Below are 25,466 nucleotides of genomic sequence, written 5' to 3'. Positions count from 1 at the left end.
GGGTTTTTTTCGCGTCCACATAACATTTTATGACTGGTTTAGCCTGTTCACATTTTCAAGGGTGTCTGGGGAGATTCTGGCCGCCCACCTCACTGCCTCGTCAGGGTTGTGTGTTCTGCCTGTCATAGACTGCTTTGGAAGATGACCTGGGAAGCAGCTATGGAACTAGTTAGTTATATCAACGCAGGTGTGTGTCCTTTCTGCTCTGGAAATCTTGTGAGACCTTATTAGCAGCAAGACAGGCAGGTTCCAAGGTTCATTCAAAGTGTCTTATGATTAGCTCATCATTGGGGTATGCTGTGAAAGCACTGGTTTGCTTTTGAAGGCCAAGTATTTTACAGGGTTTACTTACATAAAGGAAACCCAGTTTTGTATCAACTGTTACATTTTGTCTCCTATCGTAGCCTTTGAGTTCACAGCTTGCTTTTCCTTTTGTATTTTCTGGGTAATTTTTTTTCCCCAGACGGATTTAGAAACTGTACTATAGATGTGCAGAACACATGTAAAGTACATCAAAAACTAAAGGTTGATACCTACAAAGAGTAGGTATGTGTTAAGCATGACACTTGCATTATTTATGTCTTAGATGGATTCTCTACAGCACTGTGCACACCAGTGACATCTATAGTTGCATCCAGAATGTTTCAGTAGTAAAGAATAAGAGGATTAACTAAGGTATTCAGCTATACCCAGCACCCTAAGGAACCACCTTTAGAGCAAGACCATTTAGTGGAAAACTACTGATTGCTGTTTTGGTATCTGAGGCTCTTATTGAAGTAGTAGACTGAATACAGGATCAAGTAACTCACTATTAGGCTCCTGCTGATCAAAAAGGCAGGTTTTAAAAACCTGCTTAGCACATCTACTGATGTTAGAATTAAAGAGCCAAGCAAAAAGAAAGGGTGTTGCTTTGTTTAATTTACAGCAATTAAATAAAATCCAGGATCTAAATGTTCCTTTGGGAAGGTACAGTTGTAACTATACTGTTTACACTTAATTGTAAGCACTGAAAAAAGTTATTTGCGCTTGTCCAACATTGAGGACTTTGGTTTTCCTTCTTCATCTTTCAGCCAGTTATGTTGGAGAGTTTACTAATTTGAAACAACTTAATGTGCACGCATTTATGTAAGTGATGGGCAATTGTAGGGATAAGAGGAAGAGAGTCAAGCACTGTTTAACAGAGTACATTAGATTGTATCTTGTGTAAAAGTAGAAGACCATACAGCACTAGAGAAGAGATACATAATTTCTTAAAATCTTGGGTTTGTTTCTGATAATAAAACATAGCAAGGTGCATGCATAAAATAACAACAAAAAGTATTAATTGCCAAATGTTTACTTTTAATTAAACCTTTTTAATGATACACAGTACAATGTATCCACTAATTTGCTAAAATTCACAACAAAAAGCAGGTTTCATATGTTTAAAAATATTTTTCATAATAAATTCATAAATAGATGAAGGTAAAGTATAAAAAATTACTATAGTATGCAAGCTTGCTCCCTTGTCTCCTCAAATTCCAAATGATCTAGTCAGTATTGTGATAAGAAAGTTTAAAAGCAAAGTAGTTACTGATGATTAGAAATGTACAGCCTGCATCTCTTGAAGAAACCTTGAAAACAGCAGAAAATGCAGAATAATTTTAACACTGTTATCCAAACCCCTCAAATAATTTTGGAATGCAGTGAATGAATTCAATGTGAATTACAGATTTTTATTTTCTCCCCAACAGGTGTGTGAGCCAGACTCACTTGAATGCTGTCTAGTCTATGGAGTTGTGGGTTCTGTATCAGTCAGGTATCAGTGAGTGAGGCACGAAAGAGGGAAAAGCTGGTTGACAGCACTGAGCATATCTGACTGTCAAAAATCATAGCATTTCTCCTTGCAGACTTATAAAATAGAAATCTTTAAAAAGCATTACAAATAACTAAATTCACGTTCTGCTAGTATATGTCTGTGTGTACTTCATGTCTGGCAAGCAGGACAGTGTTTCATCTCATCCATTGGCTTCCCCTGTTTTTGAAATGCTATGTGTATGTAGCATCATTCCAACACTTAACTCTATCTGGTGAATCTCTTCTATTACATCACCAAACTGTATTAGCAAAGTTATTCTCCTCATCAACATTATCACTCTCTTGACAAAATAAAATGCTCTTTACATTTTCTTAAGTATCAAACTACTTTTCACACTTAGAATCTACTTTAATACCATTTATAAAGGGGAAAAATGTTTACTTACGCACAGCATTGGAATAGGGAATGAACATGAGAAATACGTAATAATCAGGATGCTCTGCCTTTCACATGACTATTTTTTTTTTTCCTGATAACTATTTCCCTTTAGTGCAAACCAGTTCCATACAAGTTTTGTGCTTTTTTGCAGTGCTAGCTAGATGCTTTTGAAGACATTGGTAGGCATCTGTCTGCAGCTTTAATGTCTCAGAAAATTCAGCTCTTAACTCACTCTTTTAAAGTACCTTCAAATTTTCAAGACAAGTTTGCATGCCGTGTTCAAAGGACAATCTTTCACACACAAAAACTTTCATCTTGTTTTCACATACAATCCTTCAGATGTCCAAAATCACTCCTTCACATCTTCATATGAGTCTATATTGCTCATAGAATTTACTGCAGGAAAAACAGGTGTTCATCATCATATTACAGTGCAATGTAATAGGCTGCTACTTAGCGGTAACTGAAAAGACACTGGCTTTTGGACATACACGGGTTGTGTTGGTCAGGTGCCTTAAAAAGAGAATTTCTAAGGAAATACAGTCTTTCATTTAATGTTTTCCTCTGCTTTTATCTGGAGAAGATAATCTTTGTGCCGTAAGGTTTTTTTGTATTGATTGAACAATTAGAAGTCATAACTGCTAGCTTGTCACAGTTTCGGTCATATGTAAGGTACTTTCCCTAAGCTAAAACTTACAGAACCTTGGATCCTTTTAGGTAGCTGTTCCATTTGAATAGCGTGTACTTTAAGATGTCTGAGTGAGTTTGTGGGGGAATTAAGGTTTAAACTCCTACAGAGTAGTCAATGATAAGGTTTATGTTCTTATGGAAACTTAAAATAGGTGACTACTGTTCTTAGTATCCTAGTCTAGGCTTTAAAATTAAAAGATATAAATGTAGGAAATTTTTTTTCATGTTATGTTTATGGCTAAATGAAAATAATTCACTTGTAGTAATTTAGCTGTAATAGCAAATTTTGAATGGGCTAGGTAAGCCTTAGCTAAAACAGAAGCAGCTTTGTGAAGCTGCTGTACCTCCCTAATACCATACCCTACACTACCTACTCGCATTAATGATTGCAAAGCTGGACTTGATTGATTTCAGAGTACAGTGTATTATATACACACATTACAGATATTAAATAACTGTCACAGGAGCAGGAGATTGAGTTACACATGTGCAAAAACCTGCTGGTTATAGTCTATCTGGTGGCCCTTCAGTGCTTTGTGATAGGAAGATTAAGCCTCTGTTTTCTGTTAAGTTTGAGGCTGAAAGAAAGTAGAAATCTCTGTCAGCAGTTCAGTTGGATAATCAAATTGGAAGTAACGCTAAGTCTAAAAATGTCTTGCAAAACAAAGATGGAAAGTGACTTTTTTAATGGTAAAGAGAGCCTCAATAATTTTTTATCAATCTTGGATCTTCTGAAGGTTTTCAAATTGTGTCCTGGGGGAGAGAGACATACTTTGCCCCTCATAATGGAAGGAATAGGTTCTAAATACAGCTTTAAGCCAATTTAACAGCTCTCCAAATGTTAAACTATTCTGTTACCATGCACTTCACTAGTTTAGCAGTCCACTCCTGTTTAGTAGAGACAGCAGTCAAACTTCTGTTGTACAAAAAGCAAACAGGAAAACCCATTACTATGTGTTGTGTATTATTTTACCTTTGGGAAGGAAAGTATTTTCTTTGGACTGAGTAACGATCGATTAAACCTAACACGTTTAATCAGACCAAATAGAAAATCTGCCCTGACTGTTACTCTAGGCCTCACTGTTTCTTACGAAGTTACTCTGTTTACTTGTTTTCCACTGGCCACTGATTCATATGGAAAAACAAGACAATTGTTGACATGGTCTGTCTTCAGTGACACCTAAAGTTATGAATGTAATACAGGTAACTGCCTTTATCAGTATTCAAGTAATAGAAACTCTTGTTAAAAAAAGGCACAGTAAAATAAAACCACACCCCTTTTGTGCGTCAAAGATTTATTTTTTAAGTGCACTTTAACTTTTTTTTAGTTGTATTAAAAAGTGCTATCTAAGATCAAGATGGGAGAGTATGCTGGCTATTTTTATCTAACCTCTGGCAACAATTCCATGGACAGCAAACATACATTTGTGTTGGTCTGTTTGTTTTGATTTTGTAACCTTGCTCTTCTCCACATAAACTAAAATGAAATGATAAAAAAAGATACAGAGGGCTAAACTTGTGCTGGAAATCAGAACATCTAGTTGTGGTATAGTTTGGGGTTTTTTTCCTAAAGTACGCAGTGGGGATTGCAACTAAATGCTTCCATCTGAGATTTTTTTTGCTGCTTCCATAGCTCTATATCCCAATTCAATAGAGTTAAAAGAAAACTAATGTTACCTGGCCAGTAAAAACAAGATACTCAGGAGGCTAGTTCTCTAACTGAAATCTCAGTGGGATGATCAGCACCAAAAGACACTACAAAAATAAAACCGAGACAGTATTTCCCAAATCTATGGATCTCACAGCGTGGAAAAGAACTTTCAAATCTGAAAACAGCCCAATTATAAAGGACTCTGCTCTGTGACTATGAAGTCACTATACTTTATACAACTGTAATAAAATGTAACTATTTATCTACATGGGTTAACAATGTGGCATCTTTTATTGCCAAATTTGTAAATGTAAAATGCCTTTTAGTTGATGAAACAACTGAGGATCACTTGAGAAAAGGATAGTGAAGTGGTTAGAGTAATTAGCCTACACTTTGGGATTCCTTTCCTTGCTCTTTAATTTCCTCACTTCCTGTACCACAAGGGTGGGAATACAAGCTACATGGTCATCATCAGCTACTGGGGCAAAGCGAGTCATGTGAGAACTACCTCTTCACAAAAGAGCAGACATTCGCTCCCATTTCCTTGGATTTTTGCTGCTTACTGGTTGCACGCTCTGCCCGCAATCTGGTTTGTTTCTGTGACGTCTCCACACCGAATGACTGACGGGTTAAACTGAGCACTCTCCAAGGTTGGAAGACACCAAAAGGAGAGTAACTTTATTTTTCAGTTTCACAAAGCATGTATTGTTCTCACTTCATTTTCCTCCAGCACACTGTTTACACAAAATAATGCAACAGGGTACACTTCAGTGGTCTGTAAATATAGAAATGTTTTGGAAGCAGGATAGGTAAAGATAAACAATTTCTATTAATGAAATAACATATAAATTCATCTTGATTTTAAAAGGCTATCATTATAACATTGAGTAAAATAATCTTATTAAGAGAAATGAATAATGTTATTTACCTCCCAGTTTCCTCAGGATTGGCGTGAGATGGCAAAAGACATTCAAAAGGTCAACCAGCTGGGACTATGAGATTAAATAACGGAGATGTAAATCTTATTGGGACAATATATACTGGGGCAACTCAAGGAAAGACTTCAATGTTATTTAAGGGTGTTACTGTGCAAGTGTATACATAAGATAATGTACTACTGCAGTAATGCATGTATATTGCACATGACTGTCAGCTCTATTCTTCAAATAAATATGATCTTCTTTAAAGGCAAAAAAAACCTGAGCAGGAGCTCCACTTCTCATGAAGTTCTTAGAAATCTGTGCAATATTAGCTGAGCTTCATTTAATTTTGCCGCCCCCCCCCCCAAAAAAAAAAAGTGACCTGCTTTCCAATACAGTGAGAGTGATAAAATCACTAGGACTCTTCCTCTATTAAGTGTTTTCATGTTTAAAAAATTTTGTTTTGCAAAGCAAATGTTATCAGGTTTCTGGGCTGACATTTCTTTGGTATTATATTTACATAATTATAAATATTTGTACAAGTTCCATCCATGATGATGGACTGGATGAGTAACTGGAAATAAAATTAGCTTAAATCAAAATCAATACAAAGGCTAACAATGGCCACACTCCTGAGAACCACATTCTGCTGATGATTTCATTTCAGTATTTGCTTCTGCATTCCACTCCTAAGCGTTACAAGGCAGGGAGCAATGTCCCCTTCTGTGTTTTTGTAATATTTTGCACACTTTGGGTACTGCCAAAAATAAATGATAAACGCTAATGCAAATGTGTGATCAGCCAAGGAGGTCTGCTTAAAAGCAATTACTGCACCATAGTCTTGTTAATGTTCAACTGCCAGTAAACAGGTTTCTTGGCAAATGTTTATCCTGTGAACTCTGATCATGCACTACTGAATTATTCACTTGATGTACATCAGTGCACATTTGTAATCTAAGATTTGAAACTGAGGTTTTTACCCATAAATCTCGGGTTTATTACTACTCACTCTCTTCACTCAAGTATCCTTTTGGTTTCAATAGGATTACCAGAATTAAACCAACAGGACTGTCTTCCTAATACTCAAATTACGGATTTAATAAAAGTCTTCAGAAAGGGAGTGAAAAGCTCTAAGTTAAATTTACTGTTTAATTTATATCTGGTCTAGAAGCTATCAGTCTAGTGAGTATTGTGCTATTACTAATAGACAAAGAAAGGGTTTGGTAATTGAAATAGACTTTTACTACTGACAGCCCAAGCACTGTCATTCATACCTGCTACTAACCTGAAAAAATAAAGCAGGTCCTCAGTCTCTTTGTTCCCTTTTGTTCAGTTAGGTGGGGCATGCAAACTTGTATTACGCTTGTTACAACATAGAAGAGCCAAGAGTTAGAAGACAAAGCTGAGTTAAAACCATAGTCTTAGTTTTCTACAGCACAATGAAAACTAATCCGAATTGGTGCCTTCACTTGACAACACAGTGGACAAATCACTGACACTGTATTTCATGTTTTCTGACTGAAACACACTAACCTGCAGACAGAGTCTCAACCTTCAAGACTAGCTTAAGACATATATGGGGGGCAAATCGTAAGGAAAAATATAGTGCTTGGCCTAATTCTACTTGTTTACTAAACAGACCTCAAAACTAGGGAAATGGATCAATAATTCCTCATTTCTTCACCTACTGTAAAAACACAATCATTCACTGACTGGACTGGAAGCAGGATTTGTGTTCATTTCACATCTTGTTCCAGTTTTAAGATGAGTTACTATGTAAACTACTGATTTCAATCGGAGTAGTAGCAATACTTTTCTTAAACGTGTATGAATTTTTATTAGCGTAGCTTAAATAATTTGGCACTAATCCTGCAAATAGTGGGAGGCTGAGCTTATCTGAGGGTCCACGTTCAAGCATGCAGAACTGCAGGACTGTAACCTACAGATGTAAACTATAATATGTCATGACAAAGTCAAATGCTTGCTAGTATTCTGTATCTTAAGGACCATCTAACCAGGAGGAAAAAGTCATCAGGACTGAGTTTTAGCTTGGACTGTCTTCACAGTTTCTCCCGAGAGTAGAATACAGGGTTTGCTAATCACTAACAAATCTAGAGTTTGGACAGTCCTCTTTTTCAGTGTCTAGCTACTGCTGGACACTTACTGCCTGTTATCTTTGGATGTAGGAGAGCTGGGAATGTCCTGGAAAACTATCCAAAAATACTACTGAGCACTGCAGCTCAACCTGCCCTTCCATATAAAATATTAGAATCGTGAAATCTATACTAATTGAAAAATTTAAGGCCCTTTCACTCTTAAAACTATAAAACTTGAAAACTAATGCCTTAGATTAGAAACAAACAGGCTACAAAGCATATGTAACTCCTCAATTATCTACCTTATAGTTTAAAAAAACCCCAAAAACCAGAGAATGATTTAATATTTTCTTAGGAAGATGAATAGTATTGAAATGAGGATCCATTAGCCCTTTCTTAAATCTTCCTGATTTTTATGATACTGGATATGTCAAATGGCTAAAAACTGGTGTAGCCCTAGTAGCAAACCAATCCAGGCCCTTTTTGATCAAGATTTTCAAGAGGGACAAGTGACTTCACTTTAAGTGGGTGCTTTCTGAAAACGAGCTTCCTCAAAGCATCAAGCTGCAAAAATCACTTGTCACCTCTGAACACCTTTGCTTTAACTGCAGAGTTAAAAATAATCCTGCGTCTGTTCCCTTTGCAAATTCATTTTTGTAAGGTGCTTGAGAGTGTAAATCCAGAGAGGACTGCTGCCATTAGTACTTCCACTGCATCTACAACATACAATACAGACCTGAATCTGAAAGACAACTATAGGTAGCTGAATTATGAAATCTATTTTACTTAGCAATATAGACTTTTGATCAACAGCTGAGTATTTTCGAGAAATGAAAAGCAATTGGTAACTTGTGATAGGGAGAGGGAAGCAGTTGAGTACAAAGTTGGGCAGGAATCACTCAAAAAGACACTGGTTTCTTACAACCAACAAGTGCAACGCATGCAGTTTTCAGCTGTTCTGAGGTCTTCTTTCCCAGTATATGCCCAGATTGTATTTAAAGAGATGGTTTTAAAAAAGCAAAACAAACCCCAAATCCATTTATACCACTTAAGCAATAAATGCTCTGGTAACATAATGTGAAAGGTATGACCAGAATTAACCCTGCATATGACCACTGGGCACATGGCAAGAGATCATGGCTACCAGTCATTTCAAGGTTTCTCCAGTTCCCGTTTCCAGTGCTGCAAGTCTTGAGTTATGGAATGAAATTAAGAGACCTGAGGGCAAAAACTCAATGATACCCACTTGGAAAAGGAGCTATCACTGTGCAAACAATAATAAATGAAATGCATCTACCCCCTCTCCTCAAGGCTGTATTTAAACTAACTATACTGGTCCAATCCTGCTTGACAGCAAGTCACATGATATTGCTCAGGCTGATTTTACTTTTTGTTCAAATGATAACTTAAAAAAATATTATGAAACCTGAGAGAAGGCTTCCCCACCTGAGCCCCTTCCAATACTAACTAGCAATCCATATGCGCTAGGACAGGCAACTGCTATTTGGTCCTGTAATCAAAATGTTGGGTATTCTGACTCTTGAAATACCTTTATCAAAGAGACTGTTGCTTTCTGGTCATTGGTGGAGTGCTGAGGTTTTAAAGAGACACTGTCAAGATTGCCTATTCCAAAAGTGACCTCCTTTGCCAACAGTCCCATGCTAAATGCTGCAGAACTTTGGGTGTGCATCAGTCTCTTCCCCAACCATCTGTCTCCCCACCCCACATCACCAGTTCAAAGCTGTTACCTCCACTTTTGTAACTTGTATGAAGGTTACAGAAAAGAAAATGGTGGGGACAAGTGTTGAGTAAGTTTTTCAGAGGGCTTGACTTTTAGGACTACCTCTCAAGCGTCCCTTTTTAAAAATAAGACACCAAAGCAAACAGGATTGTGTCTAACTTCTACAAAATTGCTGGTTTCACAGGAGGAGGAAGAGAATATGGCTACCGTGCTACTCAGCATTAGGGTGAAGCACCATCTAAATTCCAGTAAAGTTAGGGATATCACCTAGCTCATATCAGCAACCACAACCCCAGCCTTCTACAATGTCTTTGCTGTCAAGCTTGATGCTGTCAGTATTCTTCTCACTGAACATAGGGCCTCCATGCCTCATCATGAGCTCTGTAGCCATCTTCACAAAAGCCTCCTCCACGTTGCTGGAGTCTTTTGCAGAGGTCTCTATGGCACAGATGATATTATCATAGTGTTCAGCCAGAGTCTGAGCTTCTTCCAGCTGAACCTCTCGAAGGTCACTTAGGTCAGACTTGTTTCCTGGAAGAAAAAGAAACAAAAAAGTAATTTATAATGACTATTTATGTCAGAGTAAGTATTTAGCAGGAAGTTCTCAGGTTGCCCATGAGAAGCTGCAGAATTTCCATTCTTGGAGATTTTCAAAATTTGACTGAAGAAGTCCTGACCAACCTGACATTAGCTTTACTTTGAGCAGGAGGTTGGACTAGATAACCTCCTAAGCCCCTTCCAACCTGTATTTCTGTATGACTCATACAAAGAACAGAAAAAGTCAGTAACTGAATAGTGGTGGCTGTAGACCTTAACAGAAGAGAAATGGGCTAGAAATGAAAGCTAAAACTTCTGTGAAAAAAACAGCAGTCTGCTGGTTCCTAGGGAAATCTAGAATAGCCCTAACATTGTATTAGCAGGTCTACAAGCCCCAAGAACTGTGTTTGAGTCAGAAACATTGGGGCTGGGAAGCAGAACTTCTAGCAGAGAACTGACAAACACTGATTGCCCCCAAGTCCTTCTGAAATCCCTCATCTGCTGAAGTATGTGGGTGTTTTGGTTTGCCAAAACACGTCAGCTTGATATGACAGATCTTCTTTGGGCCCTGGAAAGCTTATGGTCCTTATCATGAGAATAGCTCCAGAGCAGCGATGCCTCAGAACCTGGAAATCTTGTGTACCCAGTTCTCCATTAAGTGAGAGGCAAAGGATTCAAAGCTGGCTTCTGATACAAAGCTGGCTACTTCTTAACAGAAGTTAACCAAAGCAAAACATTTCTGTTTTGATGAATCAGCACTTTAAAAAACAAAAGAGGGGAAATTTCCAATCGTATCTATTACATAAATCTTAACTTCAACCAAAAAGAAATCTTTTAACCATCTTAAGTATTGCAACTAATTACATTGTACAGTAACCTACAGTGCTTGGTATTAATGTTTTTAACTCACCAATCAGTAATTGTACTATGTTCGAACCAGCATACTTTCTCACATCCTCGATCCAGCGAGGAATGGACAGGAAAGAGCCTCTCTTGCTGATATCATAGGCTAAGATTGCTCCATTGGCGCTGCGGTAATAACTCTGTGTGATAGTTCGGAATCTCTCCTGGCCAGCCGTGTCCCAGATCTGCAACTAAATAAAACAAAGCATACAATGAGACACTGGCCAGCAACCTGAATCAAAAGATAGGACTTGATTTAATAGCCTTGTTATAAATCTCCCTTACGCATAATATGTTCTGGCATCATGTTTTTCTAGACCTTTGTTCATGATTTAAGGATAATAATATACACTGGAGAACCTTTTCACACTTGGCTGCTCAAAGTTTATATCTGCCTCAGTTGAGACGCTCTGGGTTCCTGCAGGTGAGCTCTGATGCATCCTTCTGTAGCAGATTATGAAATTATCACTTTTGTGTGTCCAGCCCTACACCTTTGTCACCTCTCTCGCACAATTAGCAAAACAAGATGTTAGCCCACAGCCAAGCCACTCCAGTTCATCATCTGGTGCATCACTGAAACTACAGGTGGGTTTTCCCTAGCGTACTGACATGGCTTTGTCAGTTCTGCCACAGGGGCAGTAACAACTGGAGTAGGATGTGGCAGTATCAGCTGAGAGCACTGATGCTGTTTTATAAGGAAATACGTGACAACTGAAAGCATGTATATAGAATACATATAATGTACAAAAGAATGTGTAAAAGAAATGGCAGCAATTCTAGGTTTCAATAAAGTCAGTCAAAGATCTAGTCAGTCTAGTCACCTGTCCTTTTTTAGGTGGTAGAGCAGACATTACATCTGGGCAGGAAGAAGAAATGCTTAGCTTACATACTTTTGCCTAAATCCAGCAGCATAAGAACTATGAGTTTAGTATCAGGGTTTGAGTTCCCAGTACTAGATGTTCCAGAGGAAGAAGCCCAATAACTCAGATTGGACAAACACAATATCCTGCTCATACAGAAAACGTCTTTTTAAATCTTCTTGTTTTATAGGTTGTCTAACGTCCTGGAACATGATGGCTTATCTTCCAGGAGCTTTTAACTAAAGTAACTATGGATGTTCTCATTCTCCATATAAATCTCTAATCCTTTTTGAATCTTTCAAAGCTCTTGGCTTCAATAGATAGTAGCAATGAAAACAAATAATTTCCTTTTATAAATGTTGTATTTTCTGTCCTTCTGTTGCACTTTCACTCCTCTATCCCCAAATGATAAATGAGAGACCGCTGCTTGTCTTTTTGTGCCATTCCTTATATTCTACATCTCCTCTTAACTGAGACAGGACATAGGCAAATACTCCTGGAGTTTTTAATCTTCCCTTATTGTGGACCTGTTATTTATTAGTTTCCCTCTCTCTGAACCTTGTTCTTGTAAAGAGCTGACAACAACTTAACACAATGCACCAGTGATGTTCTATATCAAATAACATGGAATAATTTTTCCATTTATTTCTTTTACACATTAGTATTTTGTTTGTATCTTCTGATTCTGCTGCATGTTTGAGCAGAAACTTTCACTTTGGAAATGGCTGTACTGATCAGACCACTTTCCTGTGCTAACCAAGCATTTAGATCCTACATGATATATGTACAGCTTAAAAGGAATCAATCCAATGAAAAAGTACTTCTCAGTCGTGGTAAGAATTTTCTCAGAGAAGGGGAAGGGACTATAATGGACTCAGAAAAACACAAAGCAATTATTATTAATAGAGCAGATAATGATTTAGAGCAGTCAACAGACAATTACTAGAGACAAGGAAGTTCATGTCAGGTTTACGTATGATGTTCTCTGTACTCAAGTCTCCCATTAGACCTTTATGTCTGTTACGTAGCTTTAAACCTCAATACATGATTAGGTCAAGTGCCAAACAAGGCTAATGATGATTACCCAACTCTTGGGAGAGGGCTGAGAGATTCTGCACTTATAGAAGAATTATAAACTTTTTAAATAAAAAAAAAAATTTGTTTTAGCTTACACTTTTCACATAGTATAAATAAAAGTGATTTACCTGCAGAGTGACTGAGCAAGCCAGTCTTGGGCGTGGTGCTGTATACTGGACTTTGAAAACCTCTGTATAAGTACATTCCATAGAATCATTGCAGTTGGGACAGATTTTGGGAGGTGACAAAGCCAACTGCCTGCTCAAAGTGGGGTCAAAACTTAATTCTCCCAGGATTTTCCCAGGGACCAAAATGAGTCTGACCAGCTTGTAGTTCCCAGACTTCCAGCCCTTTCTGGAGTATAATGTTTGCCTTTCTCTCATCCTCCCCAGTTTCCACAGCCTTTCAATAGTGATAGAACAACCTCAGAATGTCAGCAGCAAGACCTCACAGCACCTCTACACATTTTTTTTTACTCAAATTTTTACTTTTTTACTTTATGTCTGTGTTCACAGGACTGAATGTACAAAGTTGTTGAAGCCCCGAGTGTCCTGCCAGGAACAGCACAGACCACAGGCTTGACCTTCTCAGGAGCTCAAACAGCAGTCTTCCTCCCAGCTCACGTCCTCCAGGTAGGCCCTGTGCTCTCCTACTTGTCACCCCTCTTTTGTGTAAGGACTCTGAATCACTTAGCACACGATCTTCAGTTTGTTGCGGTTTTGCTTTCATTGCCGACACTACAGTATGTATTAGACCCACAAGCAGATACTTTCTTTGCAAACGTATATACCAACTGACACACCTGTTTGTGACTGTTCCCATCACTTCTGCTGGCAGAAGGAGGCAGGTGACTGCTCACTTGTCTTTTCAGGGAAAGTCAGTCAGATACAGGCATGGTTTAATGGCTTGCTTAAGCCAAACTAAGACCATGCTGTCATCAAAGATTTGCCATCCCAGCTGCATATCCTTGCCTTCACCCTGCATTGAAACTAGCACCTGTTAATCCGATTCACCATATAGCTTAATTCACTGATGTAACTGAAAAATAAGGGGGTTCCTTTTATTTGAAGGGTTAACACTAACTATGCAGCCACATGGTAGTGAAAGCATGCAGACTGCATAGGGAGGAAGGTGAGACAATCCTTTAGAGCAATGGCAGAGTTGTCTTGAATGAGTCATGACAGCAATAACTGTCTCACTTTAAATCATTAAGAACACACACTACAAACACAGAGTATGCAAGTATTTTGAACCAGATTACTTACGTTAAAGGAAGATGTATTCCTAAAGGCAAAATATAGCTAATTTGCTTGACAGCATCTTTAGAAAACTCTAAGAAAAATATTTCTGTATAACATGAATCAGTCTGATATATGATTTAAAAAAAAATAATTTAAAATACCAGTTCTGATCCTGGTAAACACTGGTTTCACCAGTAAGCGTACAGAGATGCACTTCAGACAATTCTATGGAAAAAGAAACATGACAACAATACCATTTACAACCATAAATTAACCCCACCATTTTATAGTAAAAATTTTATTTAGTCTCTCTGTTAAACTATATTTACAAGTATGTGACTCTTGACAAGAAATCACAATTGCAAATTCTTTGAAAAAAAAATTACTCTTAGTATTTCTCTTGTAAAAGGCCCTCAATATAAGGTAGATGTTAAAATCAAAATACCAAATGAACTCTACTAGCCACAGGTTATAAAAAAAAGATACGATCATATATTCTTTTGCATTGTATAAATGTATCACATATGCTGTATATGACACAGAGTTCTTAATTATTTGTTTCTTTGATTTAAGCACTTCAGCTTTGTAAATAATGTGATGGAAGCCATGCCTGTCACCTAGTAACCTTTTTAAGCAATTCCTGATTTTGTAATTAGTTTAACAACAATTTTTGTTTAAGAAAGATAAGAGAGAAGTTGGGATTGCTGGAGAATTGTGTTAAACTCATCTGAGGATACTCAGAAAAAACACCTATGAAATAAGAGCTTGGCAGCAGGCCTTCAGGGGGACCATCTCTAGTAACAAATGAGGATAGGATAAAGAACTGAGAATAAATACCCATTGTTCAGAAGGAATATGACAGACTACCCTAAGTGAACAAAGACAAGGAGCCACCTTTCTTGTGCTAATTGTTTCACTGTTGAATGCCCATTTACTTACAAAAGCTGGTTATTTTGATCTGCTTTTACCTTTGAATTTTTTGGACAGCAGAGCCCTTAGCACTGGCTGGTACTGAATAGGAAAGTGCTAAACCAACTATTAACTCCTGTAAGATTTTTTTCATGACTCCATATAATCACTGTAGAATTGGAGCTTTCCATAAGTACGTTAGACAAAATTTTAAACATCTTTTCGTATTTACTTATTCATCTTTTCCTGTTGGGAAGGAGTATACGTCAGTCACCCCTCGCAAGGATGCAGGCTGGGGTCTGACTGGCTGGGGAGCAGCTGTGCTGAAAAGGCCCTGGGGGTCTTTGCAGACAGGGAGCTGAACAGGAGCCAGCAGTGTGTCCTGGCAGCATCCTGAGCTGCATTGACAGGAGTGAAGCCAGTAGATCGAGGGAGGTGATTATTGCCCTTTATTCAGCATTTACTAGATTCCAACTAAAATACAGCGTCCAGTTTTGGGCCCCCCGTACAAGAAAGAAGAGCACATTCAGTGGAGGGCCATCAAGATGGTCAGGTAATCAGGGTACGTGCCCTGTGAGAAGAGTCTGAGGGAAACAGGCTTGTTCGGCATGGGAGAGGGATTTGAGATGACTTATTAGCTGCTGTCCAGTACTATCAGGAAGACCGACCCAGGCTTTTCACAGTGGCACATGATGGGAAAATGAGAGACACCAGAGAAAAACTGAAATAAGGGATGTTTCAACATGATGCAAGGAGAAAAACAGGATGTGGTAAGATTTATGGTGGGTGTCTGGAAGATCATTCAGGGATGTGCGATTAGGCTTAAAGAAAGCAGTTTCAAATATAGAAACAGACACAGTATTGAAAATGGCGAGTGACAGGTTGACCAAAGAGCATAGTAAACCAGTAATAGCAAATGGTTTGATGTGGATTGTGCTTGTGTCAATAAACATATTGTTTATCAAAGGTTAATGCTTAACAAATGGCCTCAAGACATGTTAAACAATTTCTCCCTCCCTTACTTTCTACATAATTTATTAAGTACTTTCCCGATTCTTCTAAAGTATCATGGGAGTTCAGGTTTACTTTTGCCTGTGAAGCAGCATTAATAATAACTAAGTACATCCTATAGCTGATACCTTTCTTTAAGATAGAAATGTCACTTTTGTGCTGTGAATTCTTCAAAATATAGCAATTTCCATAAAACTTCCTGGTGCTGAAATGGTGGATGCAAAGACTGTGCTAAATGATTCTTAACCAACTGACTGTGTCTGAATCCTGTCATCTCAAATGGCAAACAATACATTCCTATACACTGGCAAATTGTAACACTTGCTCCTAAAAAGTCTTACTGAAACAACTTGCAACTTAATCTACACAGTTTTTGCCAAAACCAACAAAACTAACATCTGTATGACAATCTATTTCAATTTAACATTCCCACACAGAACAGTTAGGATAAACTGCTCCATTCAGTTGTTTCCCTACAAAGTTTTCAGGGAATGAGGAATCCCTGTTTGCTGGGAATGCAGCATTCCCGTTTGCTCTGGTGTTATGAGTGTCAAAGTAGTTGACAGAGAAGAGAGCTACACTTTCCTCTGGATGTCAAAGAATCTTGCCTCCATGAAATAATCAATAGCTTCACTTGTATTTGTTTAGTAACATTATTAAATACAACAGTCAGGAGACAAGACAGTTAACAAGTCATAATTACTTGCAATTTGGCCAGATAATGACACATTACATTTTGAACCATTCCAAAAGGAATATAGTTACAGTCATGAGGCCTGAATAAAAGCCAAGAATCTTGATATCATATGGGCTGAAAAAGCTGGTAAATTGAAAAGTGTAATGATACATAAAGAAGTATTTGTTACAAAAGGAATGTGTTTGTTTTCAAATGTTCTTCTCTCCTGCTGCTTTCAGATACAGTAAGAGACAGAAAAACTATGGCATAAAGGAAAAAAATATTCAGTGCCTGTAAAACACTATGAAATGACAGCATAAAGTAGACAGTAAAGATACCCAATTAATTTAGTAGGTCACAGGAGGAAATTCATCAAAAGAAAAGGAATTTTGTTGTTATTAACCACGATTTGTAGACTTGGACTTAGGAATGTCCTTGCCTATCATTATGTAAAATCTTAGTTCCACCATTTTATAAATATCTTTTCTTACAGTGACATAACAGTTATAAAACATTTTTGTTCTGTTTGCCAGATTCTTTCTATCACTCAAAGAACAAGTAATTATTTTATCAATAGGACTTCAATCACTATACGTTGAGTCAGCAACCACAACTTTTGGGAACTACAGCCTGTACTCTAGGATTTAGCCAGCTAAGAAGGATGTATTTCATAGAGAATAATATGCCACAATTTCAACATGTTAAACAGCAGATACTAGAGCATTTTTTTTTAAAAAATGAAGACAGACTGCAGACATTTCATAAAGCTGAGGGGGGAAAATTCTGGATATACACTGGTCAGAATTTGCCTTTGTGATAAAAATCTAGGTGGTCATCACAGGTAGCTGTGACTTTGAAGTTCCATTAGAACTCAGTGCGCTAGATCTGCCAAATCCCTGCCTGGCTTCATGCCATGCGGCCTGCCTTTTCGCTCCAACATCTCCAAGAGCCCATGGCTCACAACAGCCTGTCCCAGAGGCACCTGCCTTGTACAGTACCACTGGACAATACCTCAAATTGAAATTGGAGATCTTAAAGAAAGAACAAGAGAAACAGAAGACTGGATGGCACAGACAAGCTTACATATTCTTCTTCTATAGAAGTGGTAAATCTCTGCAAGTCAGGGTTAGCACTTATTGGGGAAGCTTATGATACTAGCGCTTAATTGAAGCTTTCTCTTTAGAAATAAAACAGTAATCAGGACTGTCCCTGAACAGGGCCTTTCTCAAGCACTAACGTCTCTTTATATATGAAGTTTAGTCAGCTTCAGTAGCTGATGAAGCAGCAGCATATGAAGGATCATTTGAGACACTTGAAAGAATATAGCTTTAAGATGCAAGGAAAGCCTTGAGTTCAAAAAAAAAAATTATTTGCAGAACCTTAACCTTTAGTATCCCAACATGCTTCTTTTCCCTTATCCAATAAAAATGCAGGAAGTGAGACTTAAAATCCTTGGGTCCCAAATGTTTCAGAAACATTATGTAACTGTAATGACAACATTTGAAGCTTTAAACAGAAAGGGACACTAACACAATTAACCTTAAAATGTTTGTTTCAATTTCAAAATAAGTGTCTGATTCATACTCCCTCAGTTGTGTTGTAATACTACCCTCAGCCTGACTAAAAGTGAAGCTTAGGCTACTGGGGATGCAGAGCGAGTACTGTTCAAAAGCTCTGTGGGACTTTTTTTTGTACATACTGTTATTCTGAAGGAACTTCTAAAGATGAGCTTATACAACATTATAAATATGGGAATTTTCTTATTCCTGCACCATTTGCTAAGAAGAAAATAAGCCTTTGCATTCCTTATGAAGATACTGTCTTGGGTAGTATAAACCCATAATGAAATTGGAGCAGCCCAGAGACTCACCTGGCATGCTTTTTTAAGGTCAAACTTGTCCTGAACATCTCTTGATTTGAGGCACCCCAATCAACAATTTATCTGAAACTCTTTTAAAACACAGTATGTCTCATGTGACTGAGACACAAACAATGAGAAACACAGTGCATCTCTTGCAGAGCACATGTACAGGCTTGTTTACCGAAGGGCTAGGATATGCTCTATTCAGATGGCTAAAATACTCCTCCTAGAACCACTGTAATCTCCACCAAAACCAAATTTATGAACTCTGCAAGATAAACACACCTGATAGAAACAATTTATTTCCCTACTCTATAAGGGAGCTCACAAAAGTATAATAAAATGCCTCCTTGCTTTCTGTTTCCTATAACATGCTGAACTAGATCAGCTAGATCAGATGGACTGCTCTGAAATCTCAATCCAGCTGGAAAAGCCTGACTGGAATTTAAAACTTCGCATACAACCCACACCTTAACAGACCAAACAAAAAAAACTCCACACAGTTGTTTTCATATTCTAGCTGTGTCCCTAAGTCAGGAGCTAACAAAAATGTCTGTAAGGTAAATCAGCAACAATGCTAGATTAATTTGCCTGAAGTAATGCTTAAAATACTCTTCTTCAATCCGTGCATCCCTAATTTTTTTTCTTAGTGGAAGTACAGAACAATCCAAAGAAAAAGCCTCAAGAGCTTGTATTTTCTTACTTGTTTTTTTTGTAAAATACTTAGAAATAATTCACAGGTTTTGTTACAGACTGACTACTAATACTGGCATATTCAGGTGTAAGTACTGACAATGTGAAAAGCATACCTAGGAAGTTTGGGTTATTTCCTGGGCTAGTGCTCCCCTACTCCTGACAGCTGTGGCTTAGACCCCTGGCACCAGGACCAGACACATTTGTCACTTTCTGTGTGCCTGGCATTTAAATGGAGCCAGGTCAATCTGAAAGGAGAAACCCCACTTCCAAGGAAAGCACAGAAGAGGTACTAATAGCACAGTCAGAAAATCTGAGCTTCCTTTTCAACTGCAAACCCAGCTATACATGGTAGGAAAAGGTATAATGAACTAAACACCTTGGCTAGGTGTGGAACTTCTGATCCCCCTCCTTTCCTAAAATACGAGCCCTCATTTCTTCCATTTTCTGTAACTTACTCTGCTTAATATTCTGTTAATTTGTAAGAAAAAGACAATAGAGGACTTTGACATCTACTTTGGTAAACACAGACCAAAATTCAAGTGCAATTACCATATTTCTGTGTCACCTTTCATCTCAAAAACTTTACGGTTCCATCATCTTTCCCAAGCAGTGACTGCATTAAGTTCTTAGTCCCACTGGGGAAAGGTAAGGATAGTCGTATGACTTCATTCTGGAGGGGGCTGGCGAAGGGCTTTATCCCAGCAGCCTGCTACAAACCGCAGGTGCTTTACACCGCGCTCCCTCCTGTTCGATCATGCTTCTGTGCTCAGAGGTCAGTGTTATAGGGAATATGTGCCACTGCGAGTCTGAGGATATTTCCACTGGTAAATGTCTCTTTCTAGCTCATAACTAGCTGATTTTCTCCAGCGTAAGAAAAGCAGAAGACAAATTTAGGGCTGATTTGCTCTGGCTTGAGAAGAACTATAAAAGTTTCTGAGACACGCTATAAACAGCATCTTAAGATAACTTTTAAGTGTGCCTAATTTAACAACCACTCCCTCAGCTTCTCTCAATCTGCCAGTACCACATCTCTTTCTGAAAACATGACAGTCCAGATGAGGTTCCTTCTGGCTTGTAAATAAACCATGGCCAGAAGCCTGCCTGGAAGGAGGGGTGCTGCAGGCAGAGCACAACGCAAGCAGAGCGCGTCCTGAAGCGCGGGTTTGCAATGGGGCTTTTTAGCAGCGTTGGCCTGGTGCTAACGAGGAACCAGCCCGGCTTGCGCCTGCACAGCTGATCCCACCGCTGCAAAACAAGTTAATATAGGCGCCCGGTCCCTCCCTGCCCGTGGGAGCTGTTCAGGAAGGCGGCACCGGGGTTGAGCAGCCCTTCCTCCGAGCGCAGCAGCGCACGGACAAGTCTGCAGCAGGACAGGGGCACGGGCAGTAGGAGCTGCTCCGAGGCGGGGCACCCCGGACGGGCGGCACCGCTCGCCGCCCGCCACCGCCTCCTCCTCCGGCAGTCAGGCTAGGGCCGGACGGCCCCCCCGGCATCTCGGCGGCCGTGCCGGCCCAGAGCTCCGCGCCCCGGAGCACCGGGGGCGGGCCGGGAGGTGAGCTACAGCTCCCCGTCCGTTCCGCCAGCCCCGGAACCGGAGCGGCGGGGTACCGGGCCGCTCCCTCCGCCGCGGGCCGCCGCTCCGCTCACCTTCACCCGCTTGCCCTGGATCTCCAGGCTCTTCATGGTGAAGTCCACGCCGATGGTGCTGCCCTGGCGTTCGGCGAAGGCCCCGGTTTTGAAGCGCTGTACGAGGCAGGTCTTGCCCACGCTGGCATCCCCGATGAGCACCAGCTTGAAGAGGAAGTCATAGCTCTCCTCCCCGTCGGGCCCCGCCGCCGCCCCCAGCGCCGCCGGGCCGGGCATGGCGCTGCCGCCCTCCGGCCTTCCGCCCGCCGCCGAGGGGAGCCGGGCTCTGCGCAGCGCCCGCCGCCCCCCGCTGCTCCGGGCCTAGCGCTGGGCCCGCCTCCTGCCCGTCCCCTCCCTCTCTCCGCCCGCAGCCGTGGCGGCCAGGCCGTGCATCCCCGCCCGCAGCCGTAGCGGCTGTGGGGCTGGCGGCAGGGTCGAGCGCAGGCTCGGCTACTGCCTGGGGCACCGCGCCTCCCTTGCTGGCGGCCCGGGTCGGGAGGGGCTGGCGGGCGCACCCGGCTCTCTACGGCCGACCGCCGTAGGCCGTGGGGCTGCTGGCAGGTCCCCCGGTGGGCCGATGCCGGCGGGGCCTGCTCGGGTTGCTGTCCGACATAAACCATCGTGTGTGGGCAAACAAGTGCGTTAGTCAGCTGTCGTAAGTGGCACGGATGAGCCTTTAATCACTACCAGTGCCCCAGTCCTGCCTGGAGGATTTGCACATGCCAGTATCTGTCCATGTCCTTGCTGGAGTGACATATTTTTGTGATTTATTCCTTCTGATATCTTTTACAGTTACTGGCACATAGAAATAAACAGGTGCAATTACCATTAAGTCATCCAGGAAGTGCAGCTGATTTGCCTTGTTGGCTTTTCATTTTCAGGTCTGAGCTGGGGTGTGGTTTGTTTCCAGAGTTGCAAGTCGAGGCTCAGGGCTATGGTTTTTCACCCTTGCAAGGTGCTGCACAGCTCAGACACGTCTTTAAAACTGTTAACATCATGCTATGTGTATTACATAGGCACGTGTGTATGTGTGATCGTTGCATCACAAACTGGTTATGTGTATCTCAGCAATCTGGAATTATTTGTGTTTTAACTGCTGCCTGGGTTATCTACAAAACAAACTGCTCTTTAATAGGTACTCTCCTTTAGATTATATGGTGAGTCAAGATGCTAATAAAAACCGGCTTTACTAATAAAATACTCTGACGCAGCACATTTTGTTAGTCTGTTCTTTGTAAGAAAGATTTGCTAAATTCCATCCTTGTAGTCTCAAATGACAAAATTGTGAAATGAAGCTGTTTAATGGCAGTGAATGAGAGTTAAATTTTCCACTAAGTAGTTCTGCAGAAGGAGAACAACCTGATTTATGACTGAGCCAGCATAGACCAACCAGGCCAGCCTGTCTTGAATTGCTCCAAATCAATGCAATTTTGGGTGGCTTCATGCTTATTCCTTTTCAAGTCTCCATATATATTTTTGGCAATCCATGGTAACCTTCCAGCAAGAGCAGAGATACAAGCACTCTGTCAAGCTGGGAAAAAAAGCTTTCTGTTCCTGGTAGCCTGCAACTCTGAATTAAGCAGGCCACTGAATTCTAGGGTATTGATCAACCAGGACAGAAAAAGTGTTTAAGAGGAAATAGGACACCAGTGTGCATATGCTTTCATGTTGATTAGCACTTTTTATGTTTTCAGTGTCTGAGCAAAGCATTTCAGGGAATTTAGATTGTTTAGGAAGAAACGTTGCTGAATATGTCAGTCTTTAATATTTAGAATTAATTATAAGACCTCATTTTAGTAGAAAAATAAAGGTACCACTTCCATGAAGATAGCTATAAACCAGGTATTCCATTGTCCTTGCTCTAGATCATTACAAACTTCTTTTTCTAACTGTTGCTGCTTGTCATCATGAGCCTTTAACTGCTTCCAAAACCAAGAATTCCCCAAACAAAACCCATGAATTGTCATGTTATGCTTGTGTGAGGGATCTCTCATTAGTTCTCTCAAGTTGTGAAAGCTGTAAATAGTGGTTTGAATGTTAAAATGCTTGTCTGTCTTTGATCCCCAGTCACCATTGGTGTTAACACCTGTTTCATGCAAAGATCAGGAAAAACAAAATGGGTTTGAGTCAATTCCAGTTTGTATCTGGCTGTATTTGAGAGTTTTTCATCAGAGAAGAGTAGAGTAGGGAGTGCTAGAAAACACTCTCTAGTACAAAGTAGTAGTCTCTCTACTAGCGCTACTCTAGTAGTTACTAGAAAACAGTACCAAAACGTGGTAGAAGACCCTCTATACTGGCCTTAGTCACGGTTTCCTTTTCACTCGGCTAACACAGTGCTACAAGAGAAGTTAAATTTCAACTGTAACAAAGGGATTGAGCTGGAAAGCCTTTGCTACAGGTGCAAGGTTACTTGCAATTTCCACATGTGATAGTGGTATTTGGGTGGTGAGACTGCATTATATTTCAAAGCAGCTGCTTTGGAATTATAATTCATCCCATATGAAACACTGAAAAAACACAAGGAGTCCTAAAATACATTACCCAGTCTTCTGCAGCACTAGTTGATGGAGCAGAGGGCAGGCATTCAAAGTAAATTTTGTAACTATGCAATGACTCAATAAGTTTATAGATTACTGTAATTCTATGCAGTAGGAAGCATTAATTCTTAATAACTTCCAGTGTGGATACAGAACAATTGCCAAAATGGTTCATGAAAACCAAGATGACTTGACTTACAGCTTTGTTGGTACATTGTTTATACTGTGTTCCAAAATAAATTTTTCGGGAAAGTTCAACATTTCCTCCTTGTATTTATAATGCAGGCATATTATTTGATGTGTTAACACTCAAAATTTGTGGTACAAATTTTCTTTGGTTAGATTTTGGTTAAAAGAATGTTTAAGCATCTGTAGTTCTTAATGGCTTTATAACCTGCTAATTTTACAGTGGAGTCAGCTTAAATGGAACGATTTCTTCTAGACACAAAAGTAATATATTGTACTTTCTTTTTTAAAAGAGATATCTGCTAAGTAGTTAAATGGTTACTTTTTATAATAAATATAATATAAACAAAAAAAGAACTACTTATTTGTTGTGATTTTTTTTTTTTTTTTAAGTCTTAAAATCATGTTCCCATACTCACCATTACCTGACATGTCCCCGTGTATTTGGTACATAAATTCTTGGTTGTGCATATTAAATCATACATATTTTCTGACTCTTGAGTTTATGAGAGCAAACTGCTCTTCTTCCCATCTTCTAATATTTTTATATTGTTTGAGATTAAATACTTTCACTCTTTAAGAATTTACCTACGTTTGTAATCATGTGGGCTCTGGCTTTGTAGTTCCAGACAATGTGAGGTTACCTTGAAGAGGTCTTAGATTTCAGTTTACCACAGGTAAGGCTATCTGCTTGGGTCTGCTGCGCAATGCAGCCTGCGGTATTAAGGGCTGTGTTCTTTTACAAAAATTGATTGTTCTGAATTTTAACCGGAAGAATTTTGTAATAATATACTATTTAGTAATTCAGTCTAAAATGAAGGACATGCTGATTTAAGCATGTTTGTGTCCAGGACTTTCTCTTTAAAGTTTAGCAGTGTCTGATGGCTGCCAGGTAAAATGTTAGTAGGTTTATTTTTCATCTGTTAATGTTCTAAAGCCTTTTTGAGCAGAAAGAGAATTAGGAAAGTTACCTGAGTGTTTAATATTTACAGGAAAGACAAAATTTTGTCCTCTCTGTGGATGGGGTGTAGACCTTTTAACTCATTTGCAGAGGGCCAAGACAAATGAATGGGCATTTTGAGGAGTGTCAACAGATATTCTTGCTGACCATGTCAGCCTCTCTTTTCCATATCTGTATGTCTGTATTCTGTGTGAGAAGTAATTGGGGAGCAGCATATAGAGATACTTTTTCAGGTAATGGTAAGAATCATGATTAATTGGGAAGCCCCACAGTTTTACAATGTTTTTTTCCTGGAGAGCCTTACATGCTCATTTTTTCCAGAGTCAGACATTTGTCCCTTAAAGCTGGGTGGTCGCAGCACTTTGAAGACTCCTGGAGTCTGGAAAAATGATGCCACTTAGACCTTGTATTGCTTGTGACCTCTTCTAGCCGAAGTTTTGCTTCTGCCCTGGTGGTTTCTTACTGTACTAGCGCAAGTCGCATTGAAACTGTGAAGTTATAAGGAAGCTGCTTACCAACAAACGGATGAATTTGGGGTCTGAAACTTCTCCAACCAAGGACTTTTGTTGAGTACTTCTCCTTGTAAGCTTGCAGAGCTTAGCCTTGCTCTGAGAAAATCTTTTAGTGTCTCCTTCATGGGTGATTCCTAGCAATTAAATAGCTTCTATTACGCAGTTGTTCGGTAAAGTGTATGACTTTGTCATGTGTGACGTATTTGTTACCCAACGCGAGCGTTGAATTTGTTATCAGCCAAGTTTCAGAACAAGCTAGTAATAAAAAAATTGCATTAATGAAGTTTTCCAAGTTATGCATTTTGAATATTAGAAGCCATAAGCTATTTCCAGTTCCTATCCACTCAGTTGTGGATACTAGCTTCATTGTTGTTTGAAATACTCAATTCATATACATAGCTTAATCGTCTTCTGGATGAATGCAATGCAAATTCTCCTCTGCTTCATTTCTAAAGGCTTTTATCAATCTTAGTCACCCATCCGTTTTCGTTGTCTGTATTCTATAGAGAATGAAAGCCAGTCATTGCGTGGGTTTTATC

The 25,466-nt window shown here is 39.6% G+C and overlaps 1 protein-coding gene across 2 annotated transcripts; it reads right to left on the bottom strand.

Annotated features, from left to right (window-relative positions):
• Positions 1-1,320: 1,320 nt before the first annotated feature.
• Positions 1,321-20,968, bottom strand: RAB43 (RAB43, member RAS oncogene family). 2 transcript variants are annotated; one of them, XM_075762711.1, is made up of 3 exons: positions 20,753-20,968; positions 10,782-10,965; positions 1,321-9,865 (listed from the first exon to the last, which is right to left on the bottom strand). In XM_075762711.1, exons 1-3 carry the CDS (start codon positions 20,966-20,968, stop codon positions 9,612-9,614), a joined length of 654 nt encoding a protein of 217 aa, XP_075618826.1. In that variant the 3' UTR covers positions 1,321-9,611. The 2 variants fall into 2 exon arrangements, with proteins under 2 accessions (XP_075618826.1, XP_075618827.1); XM_075762712.1 differs by having other exon boundaries at positions 10,782-10,959.
• Positions 20,969-25,466: the final 4,498 nt, after the last annotated feature.

This window comes from Balearica regulorum, chromosome 10, assembly GCF_011004875.1.
Source record: "Balearica regulorum gibbericeps isolate bBalReg1 chromosome 10, bBalReg1.pri, whole genome shotgun sequence".
Lineage (NCBI taxonomy): Eukaryota > Metazoa > Chordata > Aves > Gruiformes > Gruidae > Balearica > Balearica regulorum.
Note: the sequence above shows the minus strand (reverse complement) of the source record. Positions and strands in the feature narration are given on the sequence as shown.

What these genes read in the sequence shown, in the direction of transcription:
- RAB43 (XM_075762711.1), bottom strand. Translation starts at nt 20,968, where the DNA reads ATGCCCGGCCCGGCGGCGCTGGGGGCGGCGGCGGGGCCCGACGGGGAG. An exon ending in TCCAGGGCAAGCGGGTGAAG is followed by an intron (nt 10,966 to 20,752) that starts GTGAGCGGAGCG and finishes TGTTTTATTTAG; the next exon opens with TTGCAGATCTGGGACACGGC. An exon ending in CATAGTACAATTACTGATTG is followed by an intron (nt 9,866 to 10,781) that starts GTGAGTTAAAAA and finishes TTTTTCTTCCAG; the next exon opens with GAAACAAGTCTGACCTAAGT.